This window comes from Lucilia cuprina, chromosome 5 (assembly GCF_022045245.1).
Source record: "Lucilia cuprina isolate Lc7/37 chromosome 5, ASM2204524v1, whole genome shotgun sequence".
Taxonomy (NCBI): domain Eukaryota; kingdom Metazoa; phylum Arthropoda; class Insecta; order Diptera; family Calliphoridae; genus Lucilia; species Lucilia cuprina.
The window spans coordinates 40,094,494-40,120,457 of record NC_060953.1 but is presented as its reverse complement, the minus strand read 5'-3'; the positions used below and the strand labels follow the sequence as shown (position 1 = coordinate 40,120,457).

Genomic DNA, 25,964 nt, shown 5'->3' with positions numbered 1-25,964 from the left:
GATAGATAGATAGATAGATAGATAGATAGATAGATAGATAGATAGATAGATAGATAGATAGATAGATAGATAGATAGATAGATAGATAGATAGATAGGTAGATAGATTAGTTAGTTAGTTGGTTAGTTAGTTAGTTAGTTAGTTAGTTAGTTAGTTAGTTAGTTAGTTATTTATTTATTTAGTCAGTCAGTCAGTTAGTTAGTTAGTTAGTTAGTTAGTTAGTTAGTTAGTTAGTTAGTTTGAAAGGAGGCCTCTATCGGGCCTTTTGTGCGCTCCTTAACCAGTGCCACGGGTGGGAATCGAACCCACCACCTCCGGTCTACCATACTAGAACACTAACCACTAACCTACCGGAGGCCAGGTTAGTGGTTAGTTAGTTAATTAGTTAGTTAGTTAGTTTAAGGAGACACCCTTCTGGGGTTGTGAAATCCCAGCAAACCCACTAGCTTTAAGTTCCTTTTTAGTGCACATACATGGCTTAACATTTCAGTACAACATTTGCAAGTGTTAAACTACATGGGCCAACATGTGTTTAAGCAAGAGTTCCAAAAATACGTTTTAAATGAATTGAGCAGCTTATAGGTATCTACTTTGGTACAGGCATATCCTTAAGACCTCTAGATAAATTGTAACTTTTAATATTTTTTTTGCTTAGCGTCATTACAACACTATTTTACACCTGACATTGCATTGATTTACTAAAAACGAAAATAATATATTTATACGTCTTATAAAAATTTGCATAAAAACTAGTATTATATTAGATTCTAGATCAGAAATGTCATAAATAATAAATAAATCTTTAATATAAAAAATTCTTTCTTAAAAAATTATTAAAAAATTTAAAATATAATCAAAAGACGCCTTTAATAACTTTCTTAATTTAATATATTTTTCTCTTAATCTTTACTCTACTTTTAGAAAATTTCCTAGACATTTCAACAAGATAAAGTTTTGAATGAGAAAAACAAAATAAACATAACCCAAAGCAATTTTGAAAAAAAAGCTAAAATGTTAAAGTGAAGAAAAACAAAGAATTTCCAAGAAATATCAAATAATTTACACAGGACCAGCACATAAATACTAAAAGACAAAAAGTAACAAGAAAAAACCCACCCACAAACAAAATATGATTGAAATGTTTGATGTGAACAATTTAAATGCGACAGCCACAATAACAAATAGAATAATAGAAAATGTTAATCAAAGTAATAACACTAATAATGATAATCTGCTATTGCCCTCCTCCTACTCCGCCTATACATCATCATCGTCGGCGTCGTCTGCCTACGCGACACAAGAAAATAACAACACGGACACAGCAATGTTGCTCACGGATTTGGTAGTAAATGCCACGGCGGCTGTTGTTGATTATGCCACACAATGGTTGACAACAACAATAGCAACAACTGCCGCAAATTTAACCAGTAGTATCAGCAATGAAACCACAACCACATTATTTCCATCCACCGATAGTATTTTAAATTATACCATACCATCATTGTCGTCATCATTTGGCGACAGCAGCAGTAGCAGTTTTACAAATTTTTCAAATCCTGCCAACGACAACAATATCATCAACACTACTACCACCACAACCACCACCTCCACGATGTTGTCATCAGCATCCTCCTCTCCATTTATACTAAATGCTGATCTCATTGGAGAAAATACAAAATTAGCTGATGATAGCAATTACTATGATGACATGCATGAATGTCATCCAGAAAATCCAAACTTTAATTGTTCACGCTCCGATTATATGTTATTCATTTTGGGACCCCAAACAATGCCGCTTTTTAAATCTTTGAGTGTAAGTTTAATTTAATTTTAAAAGATTTAAGTTTAGGTTTTTTCATAATTTATTTGTTATTTTTTCACCCTACACTATTATGGTGGAAAAGAAGTTTACTAAAACTCAGTTTCTGAGTTTATTAAGCTTTGACCGTTTGTCGTAAGACAAATCCTATGAAATGTCCTTATCGTTTGCCTCATACATAGTGTAGAATATTATAATGTCTTCCATATAGTAAATTTGAGTTCTTTTTTTGTGGGAGTCTAACACATGGCATTATTTAGTAGTTATTATCCTTTTCCTTTTTTTGTATTTTTATTTTCTATTAAGAAACGAAGCAACACTTGTTTACTTATTGTTGCTAAATGATGCGTGATTTCAACTACTGGATTTTTTATAGAACTTATTTACTGTATACACTTCGTTTCTTAAGATAAGGTTGTCTTTAGGACATATATTCTATAAGAAAATTTTAGCAAATTCACTTCCGTGAGAAGGGTATTTAAGTCGAAGTTTTTACCTGAACATCTGCCTGGACGGGCTTTATTGCAATCTTTTTCATCCATTGGATGAGTAAAAATAAGCAACAATTCACCACTCCTCCTTTGTTTATCTTATATTCACGTTGCAATTAACGTGTATGGATGGTCCGGTCCATTATACGTGCACTTTGTTTAAGTACTCGAGCTATCTAATCTCTTGCCATAGTAGCCCCCTTGGGGAAGGACAAATGTCATCTCAATCTAACCTCGACAATAATGTCGCCCAACCACACTACTGAGATGGCTTTTTTGATTCGCCAACAGTACCTAGAGCGACGTAATTGGTAGTCCAAAACACGGATCTTATTAATTGACAAGACTTTAATTCAGTGTTCCCAAAGACCCACTGTGATAAGTTGAGAATGTTTTAGTGTTAACTCAAACGCACTCAGTCATGTAGGATAATCTCTAATAATCTTGCACCACAACTCCGTCCCTTCTTGCTAAACCATAACTTCATCTGTCAAATCAATCAATTATTCCATCCCCTCTATCGAATCAGAGTACACATCAAAAATTACTCCATCCGCTTTATTGAATCAGAGTAGACATGATATAGCACCAGAAAAACTCCACCTTGTTTACCCAATCTTTGCATTATCAGCTCAAATCCAATGTTTTTATAATCGATAGTCATGCTCTGTATATTGTACCACTCCTAGAATCTATGAATAATAATGAACGTCAAAGTGCTTTATGTGAGTACCTGGCATGATGCCCTATTCCACGGTGGTCTTTTTCATCCACTGAGTAGACTTGAACAACGGTCTACCATCGCCCCTGTATCCTTCAATGAAGAACTCGGCAAATTTAGTACATGGATTGGGCCGGTCCATGTACAAGCACTTTGCTGAAGTACTCGAGCTATCTAATCTCTCACCAATGCTGCTCCGTTGCTTACTACTTTCATTTACAACCTCACAGATTAGATGGCCTCTGTTGATTCGGGACAGGATATAGAGACGTAACCTGTGGACTGAAGTACGAATCCATCAAATAAGCCGAGGACTTTGTTCTTACTTACAGGGATACTCTGTGGTAATTCTGATTCTGAATAGAGTATACTCTGAACATATCTGGACACGGAAGGAAAATTCAATGGTATTATTTGTATATGATACCTTTCATCCATCATCATACAACCCAGCACACATCTCACATCACATAAGAGAAAAACATACGAAACATTTATTATAAGTATACGGGTGGGTGAGGCCCGACGTACCCCACATTCATACCGTACCATATACAATTAACACCAACTGATTTCCAACGCTTAGTTCCACAGTTACTCCTCTGTGGGGTATCTGTTGTTTCGGCAACAGCACTGAACTTATCCAGAAATATTGACTTTACCTTACATCAGTCTTTTAACAGCAACTTACTCTTCTCGCGAATTTGTGTTTAAACCAGTACATTGATCCCGAAGGAACCTCAACTAACTAAGCAGCCAGGACATAGTTCTGCAGGCAACTGGCCACCTGTAGTACCAGATTATTCGGTGCTCTTGTTTGACCTCTTTTCAATCTATGTAAGGACTAAGCCAGGCAGTACACTGTAACCAGTTTTTTAGTCCCGGCCAGAGGTATTGGAAAACACCTCTGTTCCCCCTAGGGATAATAGGAATGATAATAGAAATTTATCGTGAAAATTATATTTCACCATGTATCAGTCCTTTAATCAAGCACCCTCTTTTTGGGGTTTAGATTTCAACTACAACAACTACGTGTATCCCTTAGGAACCTCAACCAACTGACCAGCCAAAACAAAGTTCTGTGTACCACTCGTAGTATCAAATTATGTGATGGCCATGCATTCATTTGTCTCATTCTTCCAAATTCGTAATGCTGCTCTAATGGTTAGCTTAGTTCAAATACTAGTTGCTAGTAGCTTTACAATTTCTCACGAACTGTATAACAAATAGAAAAAAAATATGAAAATATCCTTAAGCTAAAAATACATCAAATGTATAAAAATATATATTAAGGTTTATGAAGCAAAACATAATAGTTTAAAAGCATTAGAAGAAAAAATACTTTATTTTTTTACTTAATAATTTAAAAAGTTTTGAAAACAGCTACAATTTGTAAAGCAAAATTAAACAATTTTAAACTAGATGAGCAACAAGGACAGTTGAGTAAGGCAAAGAAATTAGGTTTAATTTAATGTTAATTTCAAAATCAACTGGCCAGGAAATCTTTGAAATAATGAAAATTAAAATTCTTAATAATTAAATATTAAAGCTTAAGTTCTCTAGCATTAAATAATTATATAAAAATAAATTTAAAAATTCTTTTTTTAGTTAAAGTACGTCCTAGTGAGTAACCATTTTTTTACATATTCCAAGAAAATTAAAGCTTAAATGGCAGACAAACACCAACGAAATTGCTATATAATTTGAAATTATTTTATTGTCTGCAAATAGACACTTATGAATGTATTATTTTCCTTTTCGGTTTTTTTTTTGTTGACCCTTATTGCATTATCCTTGAGATGATTGTGATTGTCTATTTAATTTCATATAAAAAAAAACGTAAAAAGTCTAAAAAACTGTGGCCAACAGACCAGTATTATTTCCAAAAGAAACGAACACAAACTACCAACATGATACACATTAAATTCATATCACGTAGTTTATTTAACAAAAGTATAGACCAAATTGAGAGTTTTTTCCTTTCTTTTTCTGCTTGCTTTTAATTTTAATTCTACTCTATCTGGCTGAAATGAAAACAACTTGTTAGTAAGAAACAAACTTATATTTAAAGCAGCTGGTATAAGTAGACAAAAATTTTAAATTTAATAAATAATATTAAAGGTTTTTTTCTTATGCTCTCACAACTTAATTCAACTTAATTTGAAAGAGCTTTACAAAAGAAATCCTTGAAATATTGAGACAATTTATATAATTTAATAAAGTTTCATTCTGGTTGAAAAACCATAGGAATGGTATCTTAGTTAAGTGTGATAACAATTATTTGAGTTTTAATAGGGTAATGTAAGCTGGTCAGTAAATGCGACTTAAGTTAAACCATAATATGATCTTTATTTTACACTCGAAATATAGAATTTCTCAACCTCAGTTAGATACAGTTTTGTTCAAAACCCCATCATCAATAACAAATATTCTGTCCATTTTCGAGATTTTACTACCTTTAGTAAAACATAGTAGTCATCCTGATAACTTTTTATACCCTACACCACATTTTTTGAGTCCATTAAGACAAGTCCGTCCTTCCGTCCGTCTGTCCGGCTGGCTGTCAATGTATACCTTGTGCGCAAGGTACAGCCGCAATTTTCATGATAATTTGATGAAATTTCGACCAAGGACGATTCCTATTGAAAATGGTTGAAATCGTACCTTCCTATTTGGACTCTTTATGTCATAATTACGTCAAATATATTTTTATCTCCCTAAAAATTGGCACAAATAAGTTTTATATAAGTGACCTTATTTGATATTAGCCCCCATACAAACCCCCATCAAAAAATGTTTTAAACGTCTTAAATTGACTTTAAACTCGACAAAACAAACTGTTATTTAAAATTTTACACTTTTCCCAAATTTAATGAGGGTCGGCCCATGTTTGACCTATATTCTATATAAAGCCTCATTTAGAAAATTTTGTTTTTTTTATCAATAAATTGCATAAATACTTTGGATTTAAGGTGAAATTCAACATAAAAGTTTCGTTAAGAAATAAAAAAATTTTAAAAATTGCGTAGGCTATTTTATGTTCGGCCACGCCCGACTATACTTTTCTACTTGTTTATACATAAATCGGTAAAAAAAATACTTGCAAAAAGATTTCTAAATTCTGTTACATTAACCTATAGTAATGACTAAAGTCTTGTTTATAGATTTGTTTCTAGTTTTCGTCATAGATTAATTTATACACTTCACTATAGATCTTGACTGTAGATCAGTCTATGATATTTGAAAAAAAAATTTGTTCACTATCTCATGCTCAAATCTGCTTTACTCTTTGTACTCTGTGAACATACAAAATAAAAAAAAAAATATTTTTTGCATTTCTAGGGGAAAGTTTAACACTGTGTAATTTCATTGTCATTATTCACAATACCTTTACGTATACGTGTCAATTATTTATTGATATTTAAAATATTAAGTATACGCCTAATTTTAAATTGCAATGTCTTAATTGATGACACCTTTACGTATAAGTGTTCACGATTTAATGATATTACATATATTAAGTATACGCCTAATTTAGAGAAGCACATGAAATCTGTTAAAAATATTGAAGAAGTAGATTTTTATTTTTTTTTTGCGATTTTGGTTTTGATTATGAAGATGTAGATGTTTTGATTTTATAATAAGCTAGTAAGAAATTATAGTCTGGCGAGGCCGACCATATAATAGCCTACAACTATTACAAAAATAAAATGAGATTTAGTTTTCATAATAAAGTATTTAAGTTGAATTGTACCTGGTCTCAGATATACGCAAGCCATTTATTATTGAATAAAATTGTAACATTTATGCAAATTTTGAAGGACAACTTTTTATAAAACTATAATTATAATTATTGAACATAATTATGAACTTAAAAGCCTTATTCTGCGGATTAAGTTGTATGGGGGATAGGTGAATGTTAACCATTTAAGGCTTCGTCTACGGTACCATAAAAGATTATGTGCCAAATTCCATTGAATTTTCTCAAAAAATGCGACCTGTAGTTTGGTTAAACAGTTTACAAGCCCTATTCGGAGGTTCAGTTGTATGGGGGCTAGGTAAAATAATGCACTTAACCAATTTCAATAGGCTTCGTCCCTGGGGCAATAGAAAATCACGTACCAAATTTCAGTGAATTATCTTCAAATTTGCGACCTGTTGTTTGATTACAAGGATGGACAGACGGAGGGACATAGCTTAATCGAATCAAAAAATCATGCAAAGATTGATATATGTGTATAGGACCAATATTGTATGTTACAAACATCTACAGAAACCCAATTTAGCCTCCCCACTAAAGTGGTGTTGGGTGTATTGAAAATTTCTAACGGTTTGCAAGATAAGAGCCTAATAAAACGAATAATTTTTTTGGCAAAAATGTAATCGAATCCTCAAACGGTTGCATGTTAATGACTTTGGTCGAAAGCCTTTTTAGTAGGAAGGGTATATTGTGTTTGTGCTGGTGTTTGTAAGGCACAATAATATTGGTCCTACACCTACCTTAAAGTATACCAATCGGCTCAGAATAATTTTCCGTCCATCCGTCTGTCCGTCCGTCCATGGAAAAATTGTAATCAAACAACAGGTCGCAATTTTGAAGACAATTTTTTGAAATTTGGGACATGATCTTCTCTTGTCCCTGGGACGAAGCTTATTGAAAATAGTTAAAATCGGTTCATTATTTCACATAGCCCCCATACAACTAAACTCGCCAAATAGGGCTTTTAAGTTCACAATAATGTTTAATATACTTTTATCTCGGTAAAAAGCTGCAAAGCCAAGTTCTATACTAGAATTGATGGCCCCCACGAATTCCATGATTTATTATAAAAACAAGTAGGAAAGTATAGTCGGGCATGGCGGACCATATGATACCCTACACCATGAGTATATTTTTACAATTTTTACTTTTATAAAATTTTTATTTTTTGTAAAGAAACTTTTATGTTGAATATTACCATAATTCCAAAATATTTAAGCCATTTATTGATAAAAAACTAAAATTTCTAAATGAGGCTTTATATAGGTCAAATATGGGCCGATCCTCGGTAAATTTGTGAAAAGGATATATTTCTAAATAACAGTTAGTTTTGTTGAGTTTCATTGCGATACAAATGGTTACAAGTCAATTTTAGACGTTTAAGTCATTTTTGGAAGGGGGGTTTGTATGGGGGCTAGGGTCAAATATAGGCCGATCCTTACGAAAATCTGCAGTATCATTTATACTTATATAAAACTTATTTGTGCCAATTTTTAGAGAGATAGCAGAATATTTGACGTAATTATAGCATAAAAAGTTCAAATCGGGAGGTACGATTGTATGGGGGCTAGGTGAAATAATAGACCGATTTCAACCATTTTCAATAGGCTTCGTCCTTGTGCCAAAAAACATGCTTGGTCTAAATTTCATCAAATTATCTTGAAAATTGCGGCCTGTGCCTTGCGCACAATGTTTACATGGACAGCCAGCCAGCCAGCCGGACAGACGGACGGACATGTCTTAATCGACTCAAAAAATGATTCTGAATCGATCGGTATACTTTAAGGTGGGTATTGACCAATATATTTGTATGTTACAAACTTCAGCACAAACGTATAATACCCTCCCCACTATAGTGGTGTAGGGTATAATTAAATCAAATTTTACTTTTTATAAAATGTGGTCGGCCTCGCTCGACTATAATTTCTTTCTTATTCCTTTATATTAATATAAGTGCAAAAATGTAACAAAGACGGTGGTGTTGAAGTTAGGTTAGTTAGTTAGTTAGTTAGTTAGTTAGTTAGTTAGTTAGTTAGTTAGTTAGTTAGTTAGTTAGTTATTTAGTTAGTGTGGATATAACTGAAATTATTATTCTACTTTTCATAAATTCTTCTCCAAACGTTCTGCAAAGATTTAGTTCTTTGTATTTTCAGTTTAAACATTCTATTTGTTCTAGACAGAAATAGTAATAAATAAGCTTGAGGCTACAAATTACAAAAAAATAAACACTCTATAGAAAGAAAAGAAAGAATATTTGCATGTCGGATATTAATGTCTTCGTAAATAAAATAATAAATAATATAAAGTAACAAACAAAACAGCTGTAAAAGGCTCTTAACGAGAAAATTATTTTCTTTTTGCCCCAAAATGCTTCCAGTTATATACAACACTCAAATGGCCAACTTCCTTTAAGGTATTCTTTTTTTCCTCCTTTTCTCCCACCCACAATTTCCTTGCTAGCATATTATTTTTCTTTTGTTTTCGAAAATAGGCAAAAAAAACAAGACTTTTTCATGTTTGGTATTTCAAGCGTAGCAATACAATATTCGTTTTTTTTGGCAATTTAGTTTCAATATTTGAAATAACTAAAGTATAATAAAGCATGTCGGCTAAAGTTTTTTCTCTTTTTTTTTCGTTACTATTTTTAACAAATTTATGCTAATTATAGATATTCACTTTGACGTATTGTTTGTAAAGAATAGAAATAGTACATTAACGCCAGTAAGTCGTTTAGCAAGTTATTTTTATATTATTTTTAATGGGCAACAATTATTTAGGCATTGATGATGGGCAAAAACATCAATCAAAATTGTTTTTCTTTTAGATTTTGATTGTTTCTTTTTGTGTTTTTCTTTTTCTTAAGAATAATTTTCTAAAGTTTAAGTATTGTAATTTATTGCTGATCCATTATCTGTAACACGTGTAAGCATGTAATGGAAGTAAGTGCTGAGAAAGTCTACATTTTAAGATTTTATAAGGGAGATAGTACATAATTAAATTTCAGCTGAAAATTAGTAAAATTGATTTACAAATAAAGGAATTTAATGAAATATTTTATGTTTAGTTTCGGTTTAATTTAAAATTTCATATTCGGATGGTCACTAGAAAATAGCAAAAATATGGTTTCCTTTTTATTTGTTTCAATTATAATGTATACTTATTACAAACGATTAACCAACATAAAAAACTAAACTATTTTTCTTTCATTTCATTTTAAATTATATATTCAATTGTATTGTATCTTTTTATAAAAAAAATATCTTTTTGTTTGGTTTGAATATTTTCTGTTGTTTTAAAGAAACAAAAAAATCTTTAAAAAAAACAAGTAAGAGTTCTATATTCGGCTGTGCCGAATCTTATATACCCTTTACCATGATGTGTTAAAAAACAGTCATTACGAATTTTATTACAAAAAAATGAAAAAATACCAATTGTAGCCCATTTTATACGTTCTAAATTAATCCGGGCTCTACATGCTTAACTTCATATTTCTGGGTTCAATATTATAGAAATTTTAAAAAGTACCTTTTGAAGAACGAAAAAGTACCAAAAACTTTCTTAATCCAGGCTCTACATAATGTTTCTAGGTTCAATATTATCGAAAATTCAAAAAGTACCTTTTGTAGAACGAAAAAGTACCAAAACGTCTCCTTTTATGTATTCTGAACTAATCCGGGCTCTACATACTTAATATCATGTTTCTAGGTTCAATATTGTAGAAAATTTAAAAAGTACCTTTTGTAGAAAGAAAAAGTACCAAAAAGTCTCTTTTTGCAAGTTCTTACCTAGTCAAGGCCCGTTTGATACTGTGTTTTGTTTTTGTTTGTTTATTATTGTTTTGTATAACCATGCACGAAAAATGTAAATTTTTCATGAAATTTTCAGAGGTGGTCTCGGATTTTTACTCATAGCTTCGTTATTTATGGACCGATTGGACTGATTTTAAATAGCGTCCTGATCGATCGTATTTCCAGTAGAATTATTGGAAATTTTTACCTCGCAGATGAAAACAGTTTTCAGAAGACCCCAGATCTTCTGAAAACTGTTTTCAACAGACAGACAGACAGACGGGCATGGCATAGTCGACTCCGCTATCTATAAGGATCCAGAATATACATACTTTATAGGGTCGGAAAATTATATTATAGAAATTACAAACGGAATGACAAACTTATATATACCCCTCTCACGAAGGTGAAGGGTATAATTATATACATTTACGTATATTCTTTGTAACAAGTTTCAAATTGTCTACCAGAAATAATTGTAATGTAATGTATACATATGTAAGTATGTATGCATGTACTATGACGGATACATACAAAATATTTTCCTTAACTATCATTATTGTCTAACTTATACTAAGGATGTACATATATAGTTCTTTTTTTCTAGGATTTCTTTCAATTTAAACATTGTTTTCCTTTCTCTTAAATATAATAAGTAATACCAAACCAGGACAATTTACATTGCAATCATCACAGTGAATTATATAGAACTTTGTTATACTAAAACTTTAAACATTCAAACCTTCTATGATTTTGTTTTTCTATTTTTTATCACAATTAAATTCTTCTCTTCTCATCATGCAGTTGTAATAAATAATTTTGTCAGTTTAAGGTCCCAACTTGTTATGCATTTTAATCTTATAGCATTTATCTTTTTTGTTATTTAAATATTTATTTTTTTTTACACATAATTTACTTTTGAAATGCTTAACTTTTAATACATTGTCAATTGAAATTGTTTAACCAAACAAGTTGTAAATTAATTTTGAATTGAATAAAAATTACAAATTCATGACATTTCGAAAAAGAAAAGAGAAAAAGTAATTTAACATTAAAATTTATTCACTCTGGTACATATTTACTCTCCAGCAATTTTGAATAAGGCCAGAGGTACTCAAACTTTGGTGTAGTTATGAAACTGAGCAGTAGATGTTTAATTTTTTTTTTAACACTTAGCGTGGTAAGTAGCTCTCTTACAAATCACTGGATGTAACCTGGAACTATCACAAGCGAAATCTTCAGCTACGCTTTTCACCACCTGGACGAAGGAGAGAAACTGGAACCTAGGTATCGTAGTCGATGGAAACCAAATTGCGACTGTGAACCATCCAAAGATTATGGGTGTCACCTTTGACAGCCTGTTATCATCTCCAGCTCATGTTACTGCAATTAGAGAAGAAACAAGGTCCTCAAAGCGCTAGCCGGCAGCACTTGGGGAATGGACAAAGAAACCTTACTGGCTACCTGGATCCCTTAGAACGAAACTCTTATACAGCAGCTTTGAACGACATTCATAGAGACGCCGACTACCGTATAAATGTCGTTCTTGGACGACCCCCACCGCTCATAGCAGAAATAGAGAAGAACCTGCCGCAGAAAACAAGAGTTGCTCTGGCACAACTGAGATCGGAATAAAGCAACAGTGCCGTCCCTAATATATGTCCAGCTTGTAAACAGGGTCCCCATTATGCCCAATGGATTTATGGATTAACCCTATTGAAGTAGCTCAATTTCTTGGCTTGGTAGTAAATACAGAACCCCCGGATTGTTATTGTTGTAACAGCTCGACTGTGGCCGCTAGTTCTTTCCTGGGGAATAAACTTTCGGTTGATACAGCTGTCGCTGGTTTGACAATCTTTGGCCGAATATGACTCGGGTTGTTCCGGAGCAAAGATCCAATTGTCGTGGGAACGGGGAACCCCCGAATTAAAAATGTATAGTTTAAGCTGTTAAATCACTACTTACATAAGTACTTAGATATTAAAAAACTTACTTCTGTTAAATAATATTACTTTCTAACAATACACCCCCGAAAAAACTTAGATTGAAAAATACCAGCCACCTTTCACTACTTATTCAATATCCTTTTAATTAATTTTTTTAAACTTATACTTATCATGCTCGCTTACTAATCACTACTTATATAAGTTCTTAGAAAAAAGCAGTTAAAAAGAAAGAATTTGCTCACACAGAATATGAATCTGGTCTTCTTGTAAGTTCATTGTCGTACTCACAACACCATTGCGTTTAATAATGGAGTTCACAAATTACAAATTGGGCCTTTCAATATTGAGGCCAGTTTCGATTTCAGATCAGTGCCTTTAGAAAACCGTCTTTGTTCTCTGGGTTAATTATTGTTAAAATGTTTAAACTTAATTCCGGAGATCCATTTACATGTGGGCTAGGTGAAATTTTTTTAGTCCAATACTGATCAACTTCAACTAAACAGAATCTATCTATTGATAAAACCTCAAAACTTCAGCCAAAAGTTCTTTATTTCTCAATAATGTATATTACTAGATTAATCGGTTATCCATGTGCTGCCATCACTAAGGACATACTTAGGTTCAATACATTGGACACACTTAGGTTCAATATAGTTTATTAGTACACTTTGGGTCTTATTGCTCCAGATAACCATACAAACCAGTTTGTCGAACGAATGCAGAAATCTCTATTTCGGATGAAAGTTGCTAATTTGCCGATTCAATCTATGATCAGGTATGGTGGGGCATTGACAGTGAATGATACTTCTTTCTACCTTCTTGTCCTGACAGCTTTTACAGAAAACCTTACAGGGTACGTTTAGTGCTGTAGCAAGCACTGGCTACTGGCCAAGAGGCCAGTCACCATTGCAGTTGCGTAGATATTCTCTCATAATATATGACGGTCACATGATAATTGCAGTCTACCGGTGTCTGTAAATTGACCAACTGTGTTGCACAAGCACGTGTCGTTTAGAACGAATCGAGCGTTTGTAGTTTGATTTGGTTATATCGACGAAAAGATCGGTGTGCGTTCATGCTAGTGAGAAATCAACTTAAACAAGAGTGTATTTCTTGAATTAAAATTCAATAATATGCTATTATGCAATTTTTAACCATCTTATTGAGATAGGCCCGCATTCTGGGATAAAGTTTAACACAACACTTACAGCCCTTTTTGCTGCCTGGCTATCGGTATAAATTGGAATATCAGCAACCGTTTATTTGATAAAACCTGATCCAGTTTGTAACTCCTTTTATGGCTGATAATATATAGCAGTATGTACTATGTAACAACACCTGTACTATGTTTTAGTAAATATCAGTGAAGATCTTATACAATATTTATAAAAAATGTTTATTTAACTAGTTTCGACTATAAATTTTTGATCTCATTTGTAACATTGAAATTTTCTAGGTTCTTATTCTCAAACGATCTAGACATGTCTGTCAGTCAGACTATCAGTCTCTTAAAAGAAAGATAGGATCTAAACTATTGTTACAGTTTGATTTGTATTCAAAATGGACAGAATTGGTTTACATTTGGACAAGGCCAAAGGTTCGTTTAAGAAAAAAGTTCGTGTTCATCGAACTTTGAAAACCGAACAAAGTTCGGGTACGGCCGAACTTTAAAATTTACCAAAGTTCGGGTTCGGTGTTCGGTACCGAACGAAATTTGGAGTTCGGTTGGACTCTAGAAATCAATGAAGAAACAAAAGTCAACCGCCCCCAAAAAAAACGCATGAGCTGGATCCGCGGCTACATTAGATGAATGAGTAACCATTCACAAATAGACCCCTTCAAAGGAAGATACTTCGGGCCGCCATTATTAAAACACACACGTGTGTATAATTCCTTCAAATCTTTTGCCTTTTTACAAGAATTTCCAACAGGAAAGTGCTCAAAAAAACATTATAAGCTTAACCACCATGTCAAAAAGCTATCTGGTATTCTTAGTACCTCAGGCCCTCAGGACACTTTGAATTGAGAGTTATAATACAATGATAAATTGGTATTCAGGATAAACCCAAATATATTGGAGATAACTTCAACTTTAGACGATTAAAAAGAACATGTTCCGTTTTCAAATAATTTATACCTACGCCACTATTGGTACTCAAAGTAATGAGTGATTTAAGTGCAAAAAAAGATCAAAAAAGTGCAAAAGATGATTAAATTTATCGAATTATTTAAGGACCCCAATAAATAACATTAAGAAGAATTATTCCAAGATTATATTTTGGACTCTAAAATGATACCGCCATAGTCATGACCTCTATGGTTGTGGTATCACAAGGTAGGCCATGTCTGGTCATATATTTTACTGTTCCTGGGTTATTTAACACTTTAAGCACCTCTGAACCCTTCCCCCTATATGACTTTGCATCAAGTTGAACAATAAATGACAAAATATAAAAAAATCCCCAAAAACAGATCTTTTCAATATGAATTGTTTATTTATATTTGTAAATTTTAGGGTTTTATTTTTAGGGTCTTTGTTTTGCACATTTTTCGAGGTACTTAAAGAGAGTCCTGTTTGTATTATTAAAGGCTTCTTTTGTTTGACAAATGAATATGCAATTTTCTGTTTTTTTTTTTTGTGCCATTTTTGGTAAAATTAAAATCATTTCTTATTTTATTGTTTTGTTAAAAAACAACAGGCAGGCAAGTAAACAAACAAATGAAAAGAAACACAAATGTATTTAATATCTTAAAGCCTTCTCTGAAGTATGAGAAGAGTCCCCCCTCTATACAAAAGAAATAAGTATATGAAGGCCATGTAAAACAAAAAAAGAAGGCGGAAACCAACAACTGACAGACAGACAATGCTAATAATAATTGTTTTACTTTTGTGTTATTCAGTATGGTTTTTTGTTCAGTTTCATTATAACAGCTGGTTATATTTTAAGGACATATTTAAATAATATTTAATGCTTTTTATGACCTTTTACGCATTTTCAACTTGACGACAATTAACATACAAATTTGCTCATAAAAAGGCTGTTAGAAAAATGCTTTCATTTACAATAAATTTCCTCATAAGTTAAATAACGTTATGTTCATTTCCATTGTTCAAAAAAATTATAAAATATTTGTTAAATTTTTTTTCATAAAAAATGTTTAATAAAACAACATGAGTTTTATTAAAGTTGATTGTTTAAACATTGTTTCACATAACAATAAAAATGAAAAACCACATAAATTCTCTCCAAAAAAAATATTCTAAATTCTCAATACAATGAACATTTGCTTTCATTTCACTCATTTACCACCTTTCATTAAATTTTTGTTTTATATTGTTTTCATTTTTGTTTTCCCTTTTGTTCTTTTATATCTTTTTGGGAAAAATTGTTAGAATTTTTAAATCCTTTTGTGTGTGTCAGGCATTATGGCAAAATTCCTTTTTTTATATTATTGGCCGATAAGTGAGCGATGTAGAAGGTTTCATTATGAATGTAACGATTTTTTTGCCAACAAAATCACTTTAACTAAAATAAGTATTTTATATATTTAGTAAAGTTTCTAGGAATATACTTTATTCCTAGACTATAGACTAGACTACAGACTAGACTACAGACTAGACTTTAGGCTACACTATAGACTAGACCATAGACTAGACTATATACTATATTATAGACTAGACTATAGACTAGACTATAGACTAGACTATAGACTTGACTATAGACTAGACTATAGACTATATTATAGACTAGACTATAGACTTGGCTGTAGACTAGACTATAGACTAGACTATAGACTAGACTATAGACTAGACTATAGACTAGACTATAGACTAGACTATAGACTAGACTATAGACTAGACTATAGACTAGACTATAGACTAGACTATAGACTAGACTATAGACTAGACTATAGACTAGACTATAGATTAGACTATAGACTAGACTATAGACTAGACTATAGACTAGACTATAGACTAGACTATAGACTAGACTATAGACTAGACTATAGACTAGACTATAGACTAGACTATAGACTAGACTATAGACTAGACTATAGACTAGACTAGACTATAGACTAGACTATAGACTAGACTATAGACTAGACTATAGACTAGACTATAGACTAGACTATAGACTAGACTATAGACTAGACTATAGACTACACTATACTAGACTATAGACTAGACTATAGACTAGACTATAGACTAGACTATAGACTAGACTATAGACTAGACTATAGACTAGACTATAGACTAGACTATAGACTAGACTATAGACTAGACTATAGACTAGACTATAGACTAGACTATAGACTAGACTATAGACTAGACTATAGACTAGACTATAGACTAGACTATAGACTAGACTATAGACTAGACTATAGACTAGACTATAGACTAGACTATAGACTAGACTATAGACTAGACTATAGACTAGACTATAGACTAGACTATAGACTAGACTATAGACTAGACTATAGACTAGACTATAGACTAGACTATAGACTAGACTATAGACTAGACTATAGACTAGACTATAGACTAGACTATAGACTAGACTATAGACTAGACTATAGACTAGACTATAGACTAGACGATAGACTAGACTATAGACTAGACTATAGACTAGACTATAGACTAGAATATAGACTAGACTATAGACTAGACTATAGACTAGACTATAGACTAGACTATAGACTAGACTATAGACTAGACTATAGACTAGACTATAGACTAGACTATAGACTAGACTATAGACTAGACTATAGACTAGACTATAGACTAGACTATAGACTAGACTATAGACTAGACTATAGACTAGACTATAGACTAGACTATAGACTAGACTATAGACTAGACTATAGACTAGACTATAGACTAGACTATAGACTAGACTATAGACTAGACTATAGACTAGACTATAGACTAGACTATAGACTAGACTATAGACTAGACTATAGACTAGACTATAGACTAGACTATAGACTAGACTATAGACTAGACTATAGACTAGACTATAGACTAGACTATAGACTAGACTATAGACTAGACTATAGACTAGACTATAGACTAGACTATAGACTAGACTATAGACTAGACTATAGACTAGACTATAGACTAGACTATAGACTAGACTATAGACTAGACTATAGACTAGACTATAGACTAGACTATAGACTAGACTATAGACTAGACTATAGACTAGACTAGACTATAGACTAGACTATAGACTAGACTATAGACTAGACTATAGACTAGACTATAGACTAGACTATAGACTAGACTATAGACTAGACTATAGACTAGACTATAGACTAGACTATAGACTAGACTATATACTAGACTATAGACTAGACTATAGACTAGACTATAGACTAGACTATAGTCTATATTATGGAATAGACTATAGACTAGACTATAGACTAGACTATAGACTAGACTATAGACTAGACTATAGACTAGACTATAGACTAGACTATAGACTAGACTATAGACTAGACTATAGACTAGACTATAGACTAGACTATAGACTAGACTATAGACTAGACTATAGACTAGACTATAGACTAGACTATAGACTAGACTATAGTCTATATTATGGAATAGACTATAGACTAGACTATAGACTAGACTATAGACTAGACTATAGACTAGACTATAGACTAGACTATAGACTAGACTATAGACTAGACTATAGACTAGACTATAGACTAGACTATAGACTAGACTATAGACTAGACTATAGACTAGACTATAGACTAGACTATAGACTAGACTATAGACTAGACTATAGACTAGACTATAGACTAGACTGTAGACTAGACTATAGACTAGACTATAGACTAGACTATAGACTAGACTATAGACTAGACTATAGACTAGACTATAGACTAGACTATAGACTAGACTATAGACTAGACTATAGACTAGACTATAGACTAGACTATAGACTAGACTATAGATTAGACTATAGACTAGACTATAGACTAGACTATAGACTAGACTATAGACTAGACTATAGACTAGACTATAGACTAGACTATAGACTAGACTATAGACTAGACTATAGACTAGACTATAGACTAGACTATAGACTAGACTATAGACTAGACTATAGACTAGACTATAGACTAGACTATAGACTAGACTATAGACTAGACTATAGACTAGACTATAGACTAGACTATAGACTAGACTATAGACTAGACTATAGACTAGACTATAGACTAGACTATAGACTAGACTATAGACTAGACTATAGACTAGACTATAGACTAGACTATAGACTAGACTATAGACTAGACTATAGACTAGACTATAGACTAGACTATAGACTAGACTATAGACTAGACTATAGACTAGACTATAGACTAGACTATAGACTAGACTATAGACTAGACTATAGACTAGACTATAGACTAGACTATAGACTAGACTATAGACTAGACTATAGACTAGACTATAGACTAGACTATAGACTAGACTATAGACTAGACTATAGACTAGACTATAGACTAGACTATAGACTAGACTATTGACTAGACTATAGACTAGACTATAGACTAGACTATTGACTAGACTATTGACTAGACTATAGACTCGACTATAGACTAGACTATAGATTAGACTATAGACTAGACTATAGACCAGACTATGGACTAGACTATAGACTAGACTATAGACTAGACTATAGACTAGACTATAGACTAGACTATAGACTAGACTATAGACTAGACTATAGACTAGACTATAGACTAGACTATAGACTAGACTATAGACTAGACTATAGACTAGACTATAGACTAGACTATAGACTAGACTATAGACTAGACTATAGACTAGACTATAGACTAGACTATAGACTAGGCTTTAGACTAGACTATAGACTAGACTATAGACTAGGCTATAGACTAGACTATAGACTAGACTATAGACTAGACTATAGACTAGACTATGGACTAGACTATAGACTAGACTATAGACTAGACTATAGACTAGACTATAGACTTGACTATAGACTTGGTGAACTGTAGTCTGAAAGACAGTGTAGACTAAACTATAATATGAACTATAGTTTGGATTATTGCCTCTTCTTTAGTCTGGACTGTAGTCCAGATTTCTGTCCGAACTATAGTCCGGATTTTTGTCAGAACTACTTTCAGCACAATAGCTTGATCTATAGTCTGGATTATAGTTAAGAATATAGTTTACACTAAAGTCTTAACTATAGTTTGAGGTATATTATATTCTAAAGTATTTAAAATGTATTATTTATAGTGATTTATAAAATTTTGCTAACTCTATATAATTGCATTATTTTTTTCTTTCTTCTACTTTTTAGACAACAATTTTATATGGTGGCATATTAATTACGGGTCTTTTTGGTAACGTTTTAGTTTGCATTGTGATTTATAAACACTCAAATATGCATACGGCAACAAATTTTTATCTATTCAGTCTTGCTGTGTCAGATCTTATTTATTTAATATTTGGTAAGTAAAATAAATTGTTATCATTATTATTACTATTATTATTATTTTATCATTGCTATTATTATTATTATTATTATTATTATTATTATTATTAATATTATTGTTATGCTGTCACTGTGGCTGTTGTATGAATACGTTTGAATGCGTATCTTTTTATCTGTAAATTTTTGGTCTTGATAACGTATTTTATTTTTAGTCAACTAAATTAAGTTTAATCTTTTTGATTAGTGATTTCCAACATTTAAATTATATTTTTTCTTTCTGATCTATTTGCAAATATATGTTTCAAAATTAATAAAAAAATTTTAATTATTTTTGCCTTTTTTCTTACAATTACGTACATTTTTAAATAAGATTTTGTTTTTTCTCTTTCTCATTTATAAAGAAATCACATAAATCTTTACATTTGCACCTACAAGTTCATTATATATTCAAAACAATATTCATTGTTTTCTTCTATTTTCTTTTGTAATTTAAAATGGCGTTATGAGAAGAACCCATTTCATTTTATACCTAAAACCAAAATGGCAATATCAAATAAAATCATATAATTTCCGTAGATTTTCTTAAAAATCAAATTTAATTTCCTTTCTTCCATTATATTTCATCCCGAAGGGTTTAAAAGAAAAATCTTTAAAATAAAAGAAACACTATACAACTCCTTTTTTCTTCCTTGTTTGCCTTCTATCCTTTTTTTCCATTTGATACAGTTGAATTTCTTGGAAAAATATTATTTCTAATATAAGAAGAAGTATCACTTGTTATTTTGCCACCTTTTTACCACAGCTGCTTAAAGCTTTTGCTGTTTAAGTGATAATATATCAGCATATTTATTTTTGTTAGTAGAAAAGGACAATGCTATAGTCTTAAAGTAAAATTTTTTACACCATCATCACCATAAATATCTTGTGGTACTTGCATGTAAGGGTGACATATACATATACATATAGGAAAACAAATTCCTATACATTGGAGAAAACATAGGGCGCCAATAACAGTATTTTTATTGCAAACAAAACCAACAATATTCCAATAACAACAAAAGGAAATTTATTATGAAATTGAAAAAATAACGTAAGTAGAAATGAAAATTGTAAAAAAGTGTTGCAATAAAATATATTTTTACAGTGTTTGTCGAATGAAATAGAAACGTTAAGAGAAATTTTTAATTTCCTCCCCATATTGCCTGAAAAAAATTATTCCAGGTGGACATTTAAGTCAAATTTTGAAGAGGGCTTTTGATAGAGGCTAGGGTCCAATGAGGGCCTATAATTATTAAGTTCATGAGGTCATCAAGGCTAGTATGAAATTTGGTTTTGCTGCTTTTTGTCGAGATATGAATATATAACATAACTATGATGTTAAAAGCCCTGAGAACATGATTCTGAACCGATTGGTATACTTTAAGGTTAGTATAGGACCAATATTATTGTGCGTTACAAACATCAGCATATCAAATAAAATACTTGTAAGAAACTGTCGTTTTTATAGTGGCAAAAGTTTTCATTTTATTTAGGTTTTTGCCTCACCCGTAGAAGTCCATCCCACTAGAGCATAGGGCAACAATAATAGTGGACCGCGGCAAGTACTCATCTACTTTCGAGTCACGTGTCGTCGTCTCCCACGATTGCAGGTGGGCAAAATACTACTACTACGTGGGTACCTTAGACTCCGTGACGGTCAATGCATCAAATTTCCAGCTTGAATTTGGCAAAAACATAGAATGAAGTACTCGGAGACAGCTCTAAGCTGCCTTAGCATTTAAATATAAGTGAGGGCTCCGACACTGAATAATCAGATGATAATAACAACAACAACCCAACAATAATGAACTAATAGTGAATGGAATAAATGTTAGCATTGCTAAAGAACATATTGCTAAAGAAAAACTGTATGGAGCACAGAGAATGAAGTTGAAAAATATGATTCAGGATATAATATTTAGTCAATCCCACGACGCTCCAAAGGAAAGAAAAATCGTTAGTTTGTTAGTTAGTTAGTTAGTTAGTTAGTTAGTTAGTTAGTTAGTTAGTTAGTTAGTTAGTTAGCTACTTACTTACTTACTTACTTAGTCAGTTAGTTAGTTAGTTAGTTAGTTAGTTAGTTAGTTAGTTAGTTAGTTAGTTAGTTAGTTGGTTAGTTAGTTATTTAGTTAGTTAGTTAAATTGCATTTACACATTTACGTATACGTGTTAATGATTTACTGATACAACAAATATTTGTCATACGCCTAATTGTTAAATTCCATTCTCTTTACTAACGACACCTTTACGTATACGTGTTAATGATTTGATGACATTGTAAATATTAAGTATACGCCTTATTTGGAAAAGCAATTGAAATCTGCAAAAATATATAAAATATGCATATTTAATTTTTTACCAATTTCGATCTTAAAGATGAGGTTTTTGTGATTTCATATGACAAGAGCTTCATACTCAAGAAATTGTAAAAAATTTCGAACGTTTAGCATAAGAAAACGAACAGTTTTAAAGTCAATGTTTCTTGAAAATCGTTTAGTCATATTCAAAGTATTCCTGTGAAAAGTTAGTCCACGGGACACCCTTATTGTGCACCCTATATACATTATCCTTTAGAGCCTAAAAAGCACAAACATTTATACAATGTACAAAAATGTTTATGCAATATAAGTAGAAAATTACATCCTGCCCCGTTGTCTTCTGAAAAGTTTGGGTATCTTTTAAAATAATAACTTGTTCAACTTCTAATATCTACATGTTCCAAATTTTATATGTTCTTCACATTTTTCTCGTCTTACAAAAAGAAATTTATGTAGTATACATAGTAGGGTATTCAATTATTCGGGTTTTTGTCTAATTCGATTAGACAATTGAGGTTTTACGTTAGCTGGTTAATAATCGGATAATTAAAAATTATTCGGTTATTCGAATAAAAGGAAACTAGATGTTATTATTGCTGTTAACAATAATTTTCTTCATATATACCCTGTAAAAATTTTGAAAAAAACATTCACACATGGAAAAGTTGATAAGCGTGTGAAAATAGATTCTGCTTATAGAATTGCGTACTACGATTTTTATGTCCTTATAAAATGTTTTCAAAGTTTAAAAGACTACAAACAAATATTTAAAATAATTATATTTATTTTGTAATGCTAATATTGGTATCAAATGAAAGCTGGGAATCTGTACATTCTATCTATATTATTTCATTTTCGACTCAAAAACTTTTAACTACTTTTTTGTGACAAATTTTCTATAAGATTTTGATGATTTGAAATAAATTATATTATTTCGAAGCAGAGCAACTCAGCTTCATTTGAAATTAGTATTATTATTAACTTTTTAATATAAATTTGGAATTGCATCTTTTGAAATTGGATGTCTTTTAAACTTTAAAGTCCTTTTACAGGAGCATAAGAGCTGATTATGAAAAATTAAGTACACAGAGTTAATACTAATGTCCACAGTTTCCTGTACGCATAGATTTTTTCATGTTTGAAAATAACTTTTGCACGGTTTATAAAGAAAAATATTATTTTCATTTCTTTCACTTAAATTCTTTGTTTAGTTTTTTATCAAATACTGGAAATTATTCCTGTTTATGTGAAATGATTTTCTATATAAAGACTTTACTGTTTTGAGGATTTTGAACACTAGATCAACTATAACTGTTGCTGAAAACTTATTAGAAATACTTAAGAACACAACAATGTTCCCAAAAAACTGGTTGTAAAAATAAAAGCAATATAATTATTTTCATAATTTCTTTTCAAAAATCATCAAAAAAATTTTCTTTTTTATAGAAAATTGATTAAGAAATAAAGAAAATAAGAAAATTTATTATAAAAATATTAAATTTTGTAGAAAATCGGTTAATTGATAGAAATTATTCGAAATTATTCGGTTTATTCGTTATTTGAAATTTGACAATTTTCATTTATTCGAACGATTAACCGTCAAAAATTAATCGATTAACCGAACGACCCTTAATCGTTTTAATACTCTAATACGTAGTCAATTGTCACTTTCTAGATCTAGACATATGGTCTTTTTCAAGCCCGATGGTGGATTAGAGGCAACAAACCAATAAAGTAGCTACCTTCAAGTAATCGTTAGTTTTCCCAGCAAACAGCCCAAATTGCAGGTTACCACTTAAAGAAAATATATTATGAATTTTAAAACATTTATTTGAAAATGTTGGCATTTTTTATGTTTTCTTTATTTTCAATTTGGTTTTTTATTTAATTTTTTTTTGTTTGTCTAGAGTTGGGGCAAAATGCCTTTGAATAGCAGCTATTTCGTCTTGCCTTTATTTTCTTTTTTAGTTATTTCTTTTCTCCTAAAAAAAAACATCAATATTGTTTGTTTCATGTCTGTCGGTATGTCTTCTATTCAGTTGTATATTTTATTTATGTATATTATACCAAAAACAGACAACCCGATAGACAGTCTTTTTGCATAAACAATAAAACTAATCCTTAAAAAAATATATAAAAAAGTAGACATGTAAAATTTGTGTGAAATTTATAACTTAAAGAAAACAATTTTTGTATTATTGAACAGCTTAAAAATCAATCAAATTCTATTATTTCGTAAAACAAATACCACAAAATATTCTTTCTTAATAATTTATTTCTATAGTGTGAAACATTTGTGCGTGTGTGTGTTTTTTTGCTCAATGATTTTCTTTTTTAATTTTCTTCTGTTTTTTTACAGGACTGCCCATGGAAGTGCTTTTGTATTGGCATCAATATCCGTATTATTTTGGTTTGCCATTTTGTAAAGCGAGAGCTTATATATCAGAAGCGTAAGTTATTAAAGTCATTTGAATAGAAAATTGTGTTGGTTGTAGTGGAGACAGTGGGTTTAATGTAGATTTAGATTTAAAAGTATATGTGTTACTTAGACATCTGTGCAACCATGGAATCCTTAAGGTACTTGCTCTAGTGTTTTATTTGACCATCATATTCTAAGTTTTTCAAAGTTCTCGACGTATCCTGTATCTGATATGAGAACGGTAGGCCACTTTCTTTGTAAGTTTGTAGCTTTCCAGTGTATCCGTTATTTACATTGATGACTTGTCCTCACCATAAGTTAATAATCGTTTGGTTATACGTGTTGCCACACATCTGTTATTTATTTTAAAGTTTACATTGAAAAATATATAAGCTTTCCCAGCTCCACTGTAACCATACAATTTGTTCAAAATTTCCTGATATTTTTTATATGTTTTTTTTTGCTATTTTTTATCCTCATAAATTATAAACTCAAAACCATTTGTCTTCTCTACATTATTTTTTTACTATTTCCTATATGAAACCCTGACAAAAACCAATTCGAAAATAAAACTCACAGCTCAACGTACGTATCAGTTTTAACAATAGTGGCATTTTCGGCGGAACGTTATATAGCAGTTTGTCATCCCTTATATTTGTATCTACAGACTGGTTTTAAAAGAGCCCTACTCATAATTGCTGTACTATGGCTTTGGAGTTTTTTAGGAGCCATACCGTTTTGCATATATACCGAAATTAATTACTTGAACTATCCCCCCGGTAAGTGATAAAGAAAAAAAAAGCAGTAACCCAGTGATGATTGCATTCTCAATTACAATTTTATTAACAAAAAATTGTTCTTACCCCAAAACTTCAATAAAGATAATTCAACAATTGTGGAGTCAGGATTTTGTGGTTTTGATACGCCTGAAAATATACCCATATTTGAGGTTTCATCTTTGGCCTTTTTTATTATACCCATGTTGGCTATAATTTATTTTTATTTTTCCATGGGTGTTAAAATATACACCAGAAGAACACAGAAATTGGGTGAGTTTAAAAATAAAAATATATTTTTTTTATTTTATTTTAGCATGAAATCATAGACGACTGACTGCATGTAACTGGCAATTGTTATAATTGATTTTTTTATTTTTCGCGTCTGTTCGTTTTTTTTTTTTTTTTG

The 25,964-nt window shown here is 31.2% G+C and overlaps 1 protein-coding gene across 1 annotated transcript in view; it reads left to right on the top strand.

The window, feature by feature from the left end:
- The window catches only part of LOC111689846 (neuropeptides capa receptor), a 97,974-nt gene that overhangs the window by 56,450 nt on the left and 15,560 nt on the right, over positions 1-25,964 (top strand). Inside the window, exons 3-7 of the mRNA XM_046952469.1 lie at positions 922-1,813; positions 19,869-20,019; positions 24,720-24,810; positions 25,359-25,558; positions 25,661-25,828. Coding sequence (XP_046808425.1) covers positions 1,130-1,813; positions 19,869-20,019; positions 24,720-24,810; positions 25,359-25,558; positions 25,661-25,828 — 1,294 coding nt within the window. The 5' untranslated portion in view covers positions 922-1,129. The remainder of the gene's footprint in view (positions 1-921; positions 1,814-19,868; positions 20,020-24,719; positions 24,811-25,358; positions 25,559-25,660; positions 25,829-25,964) is intronic.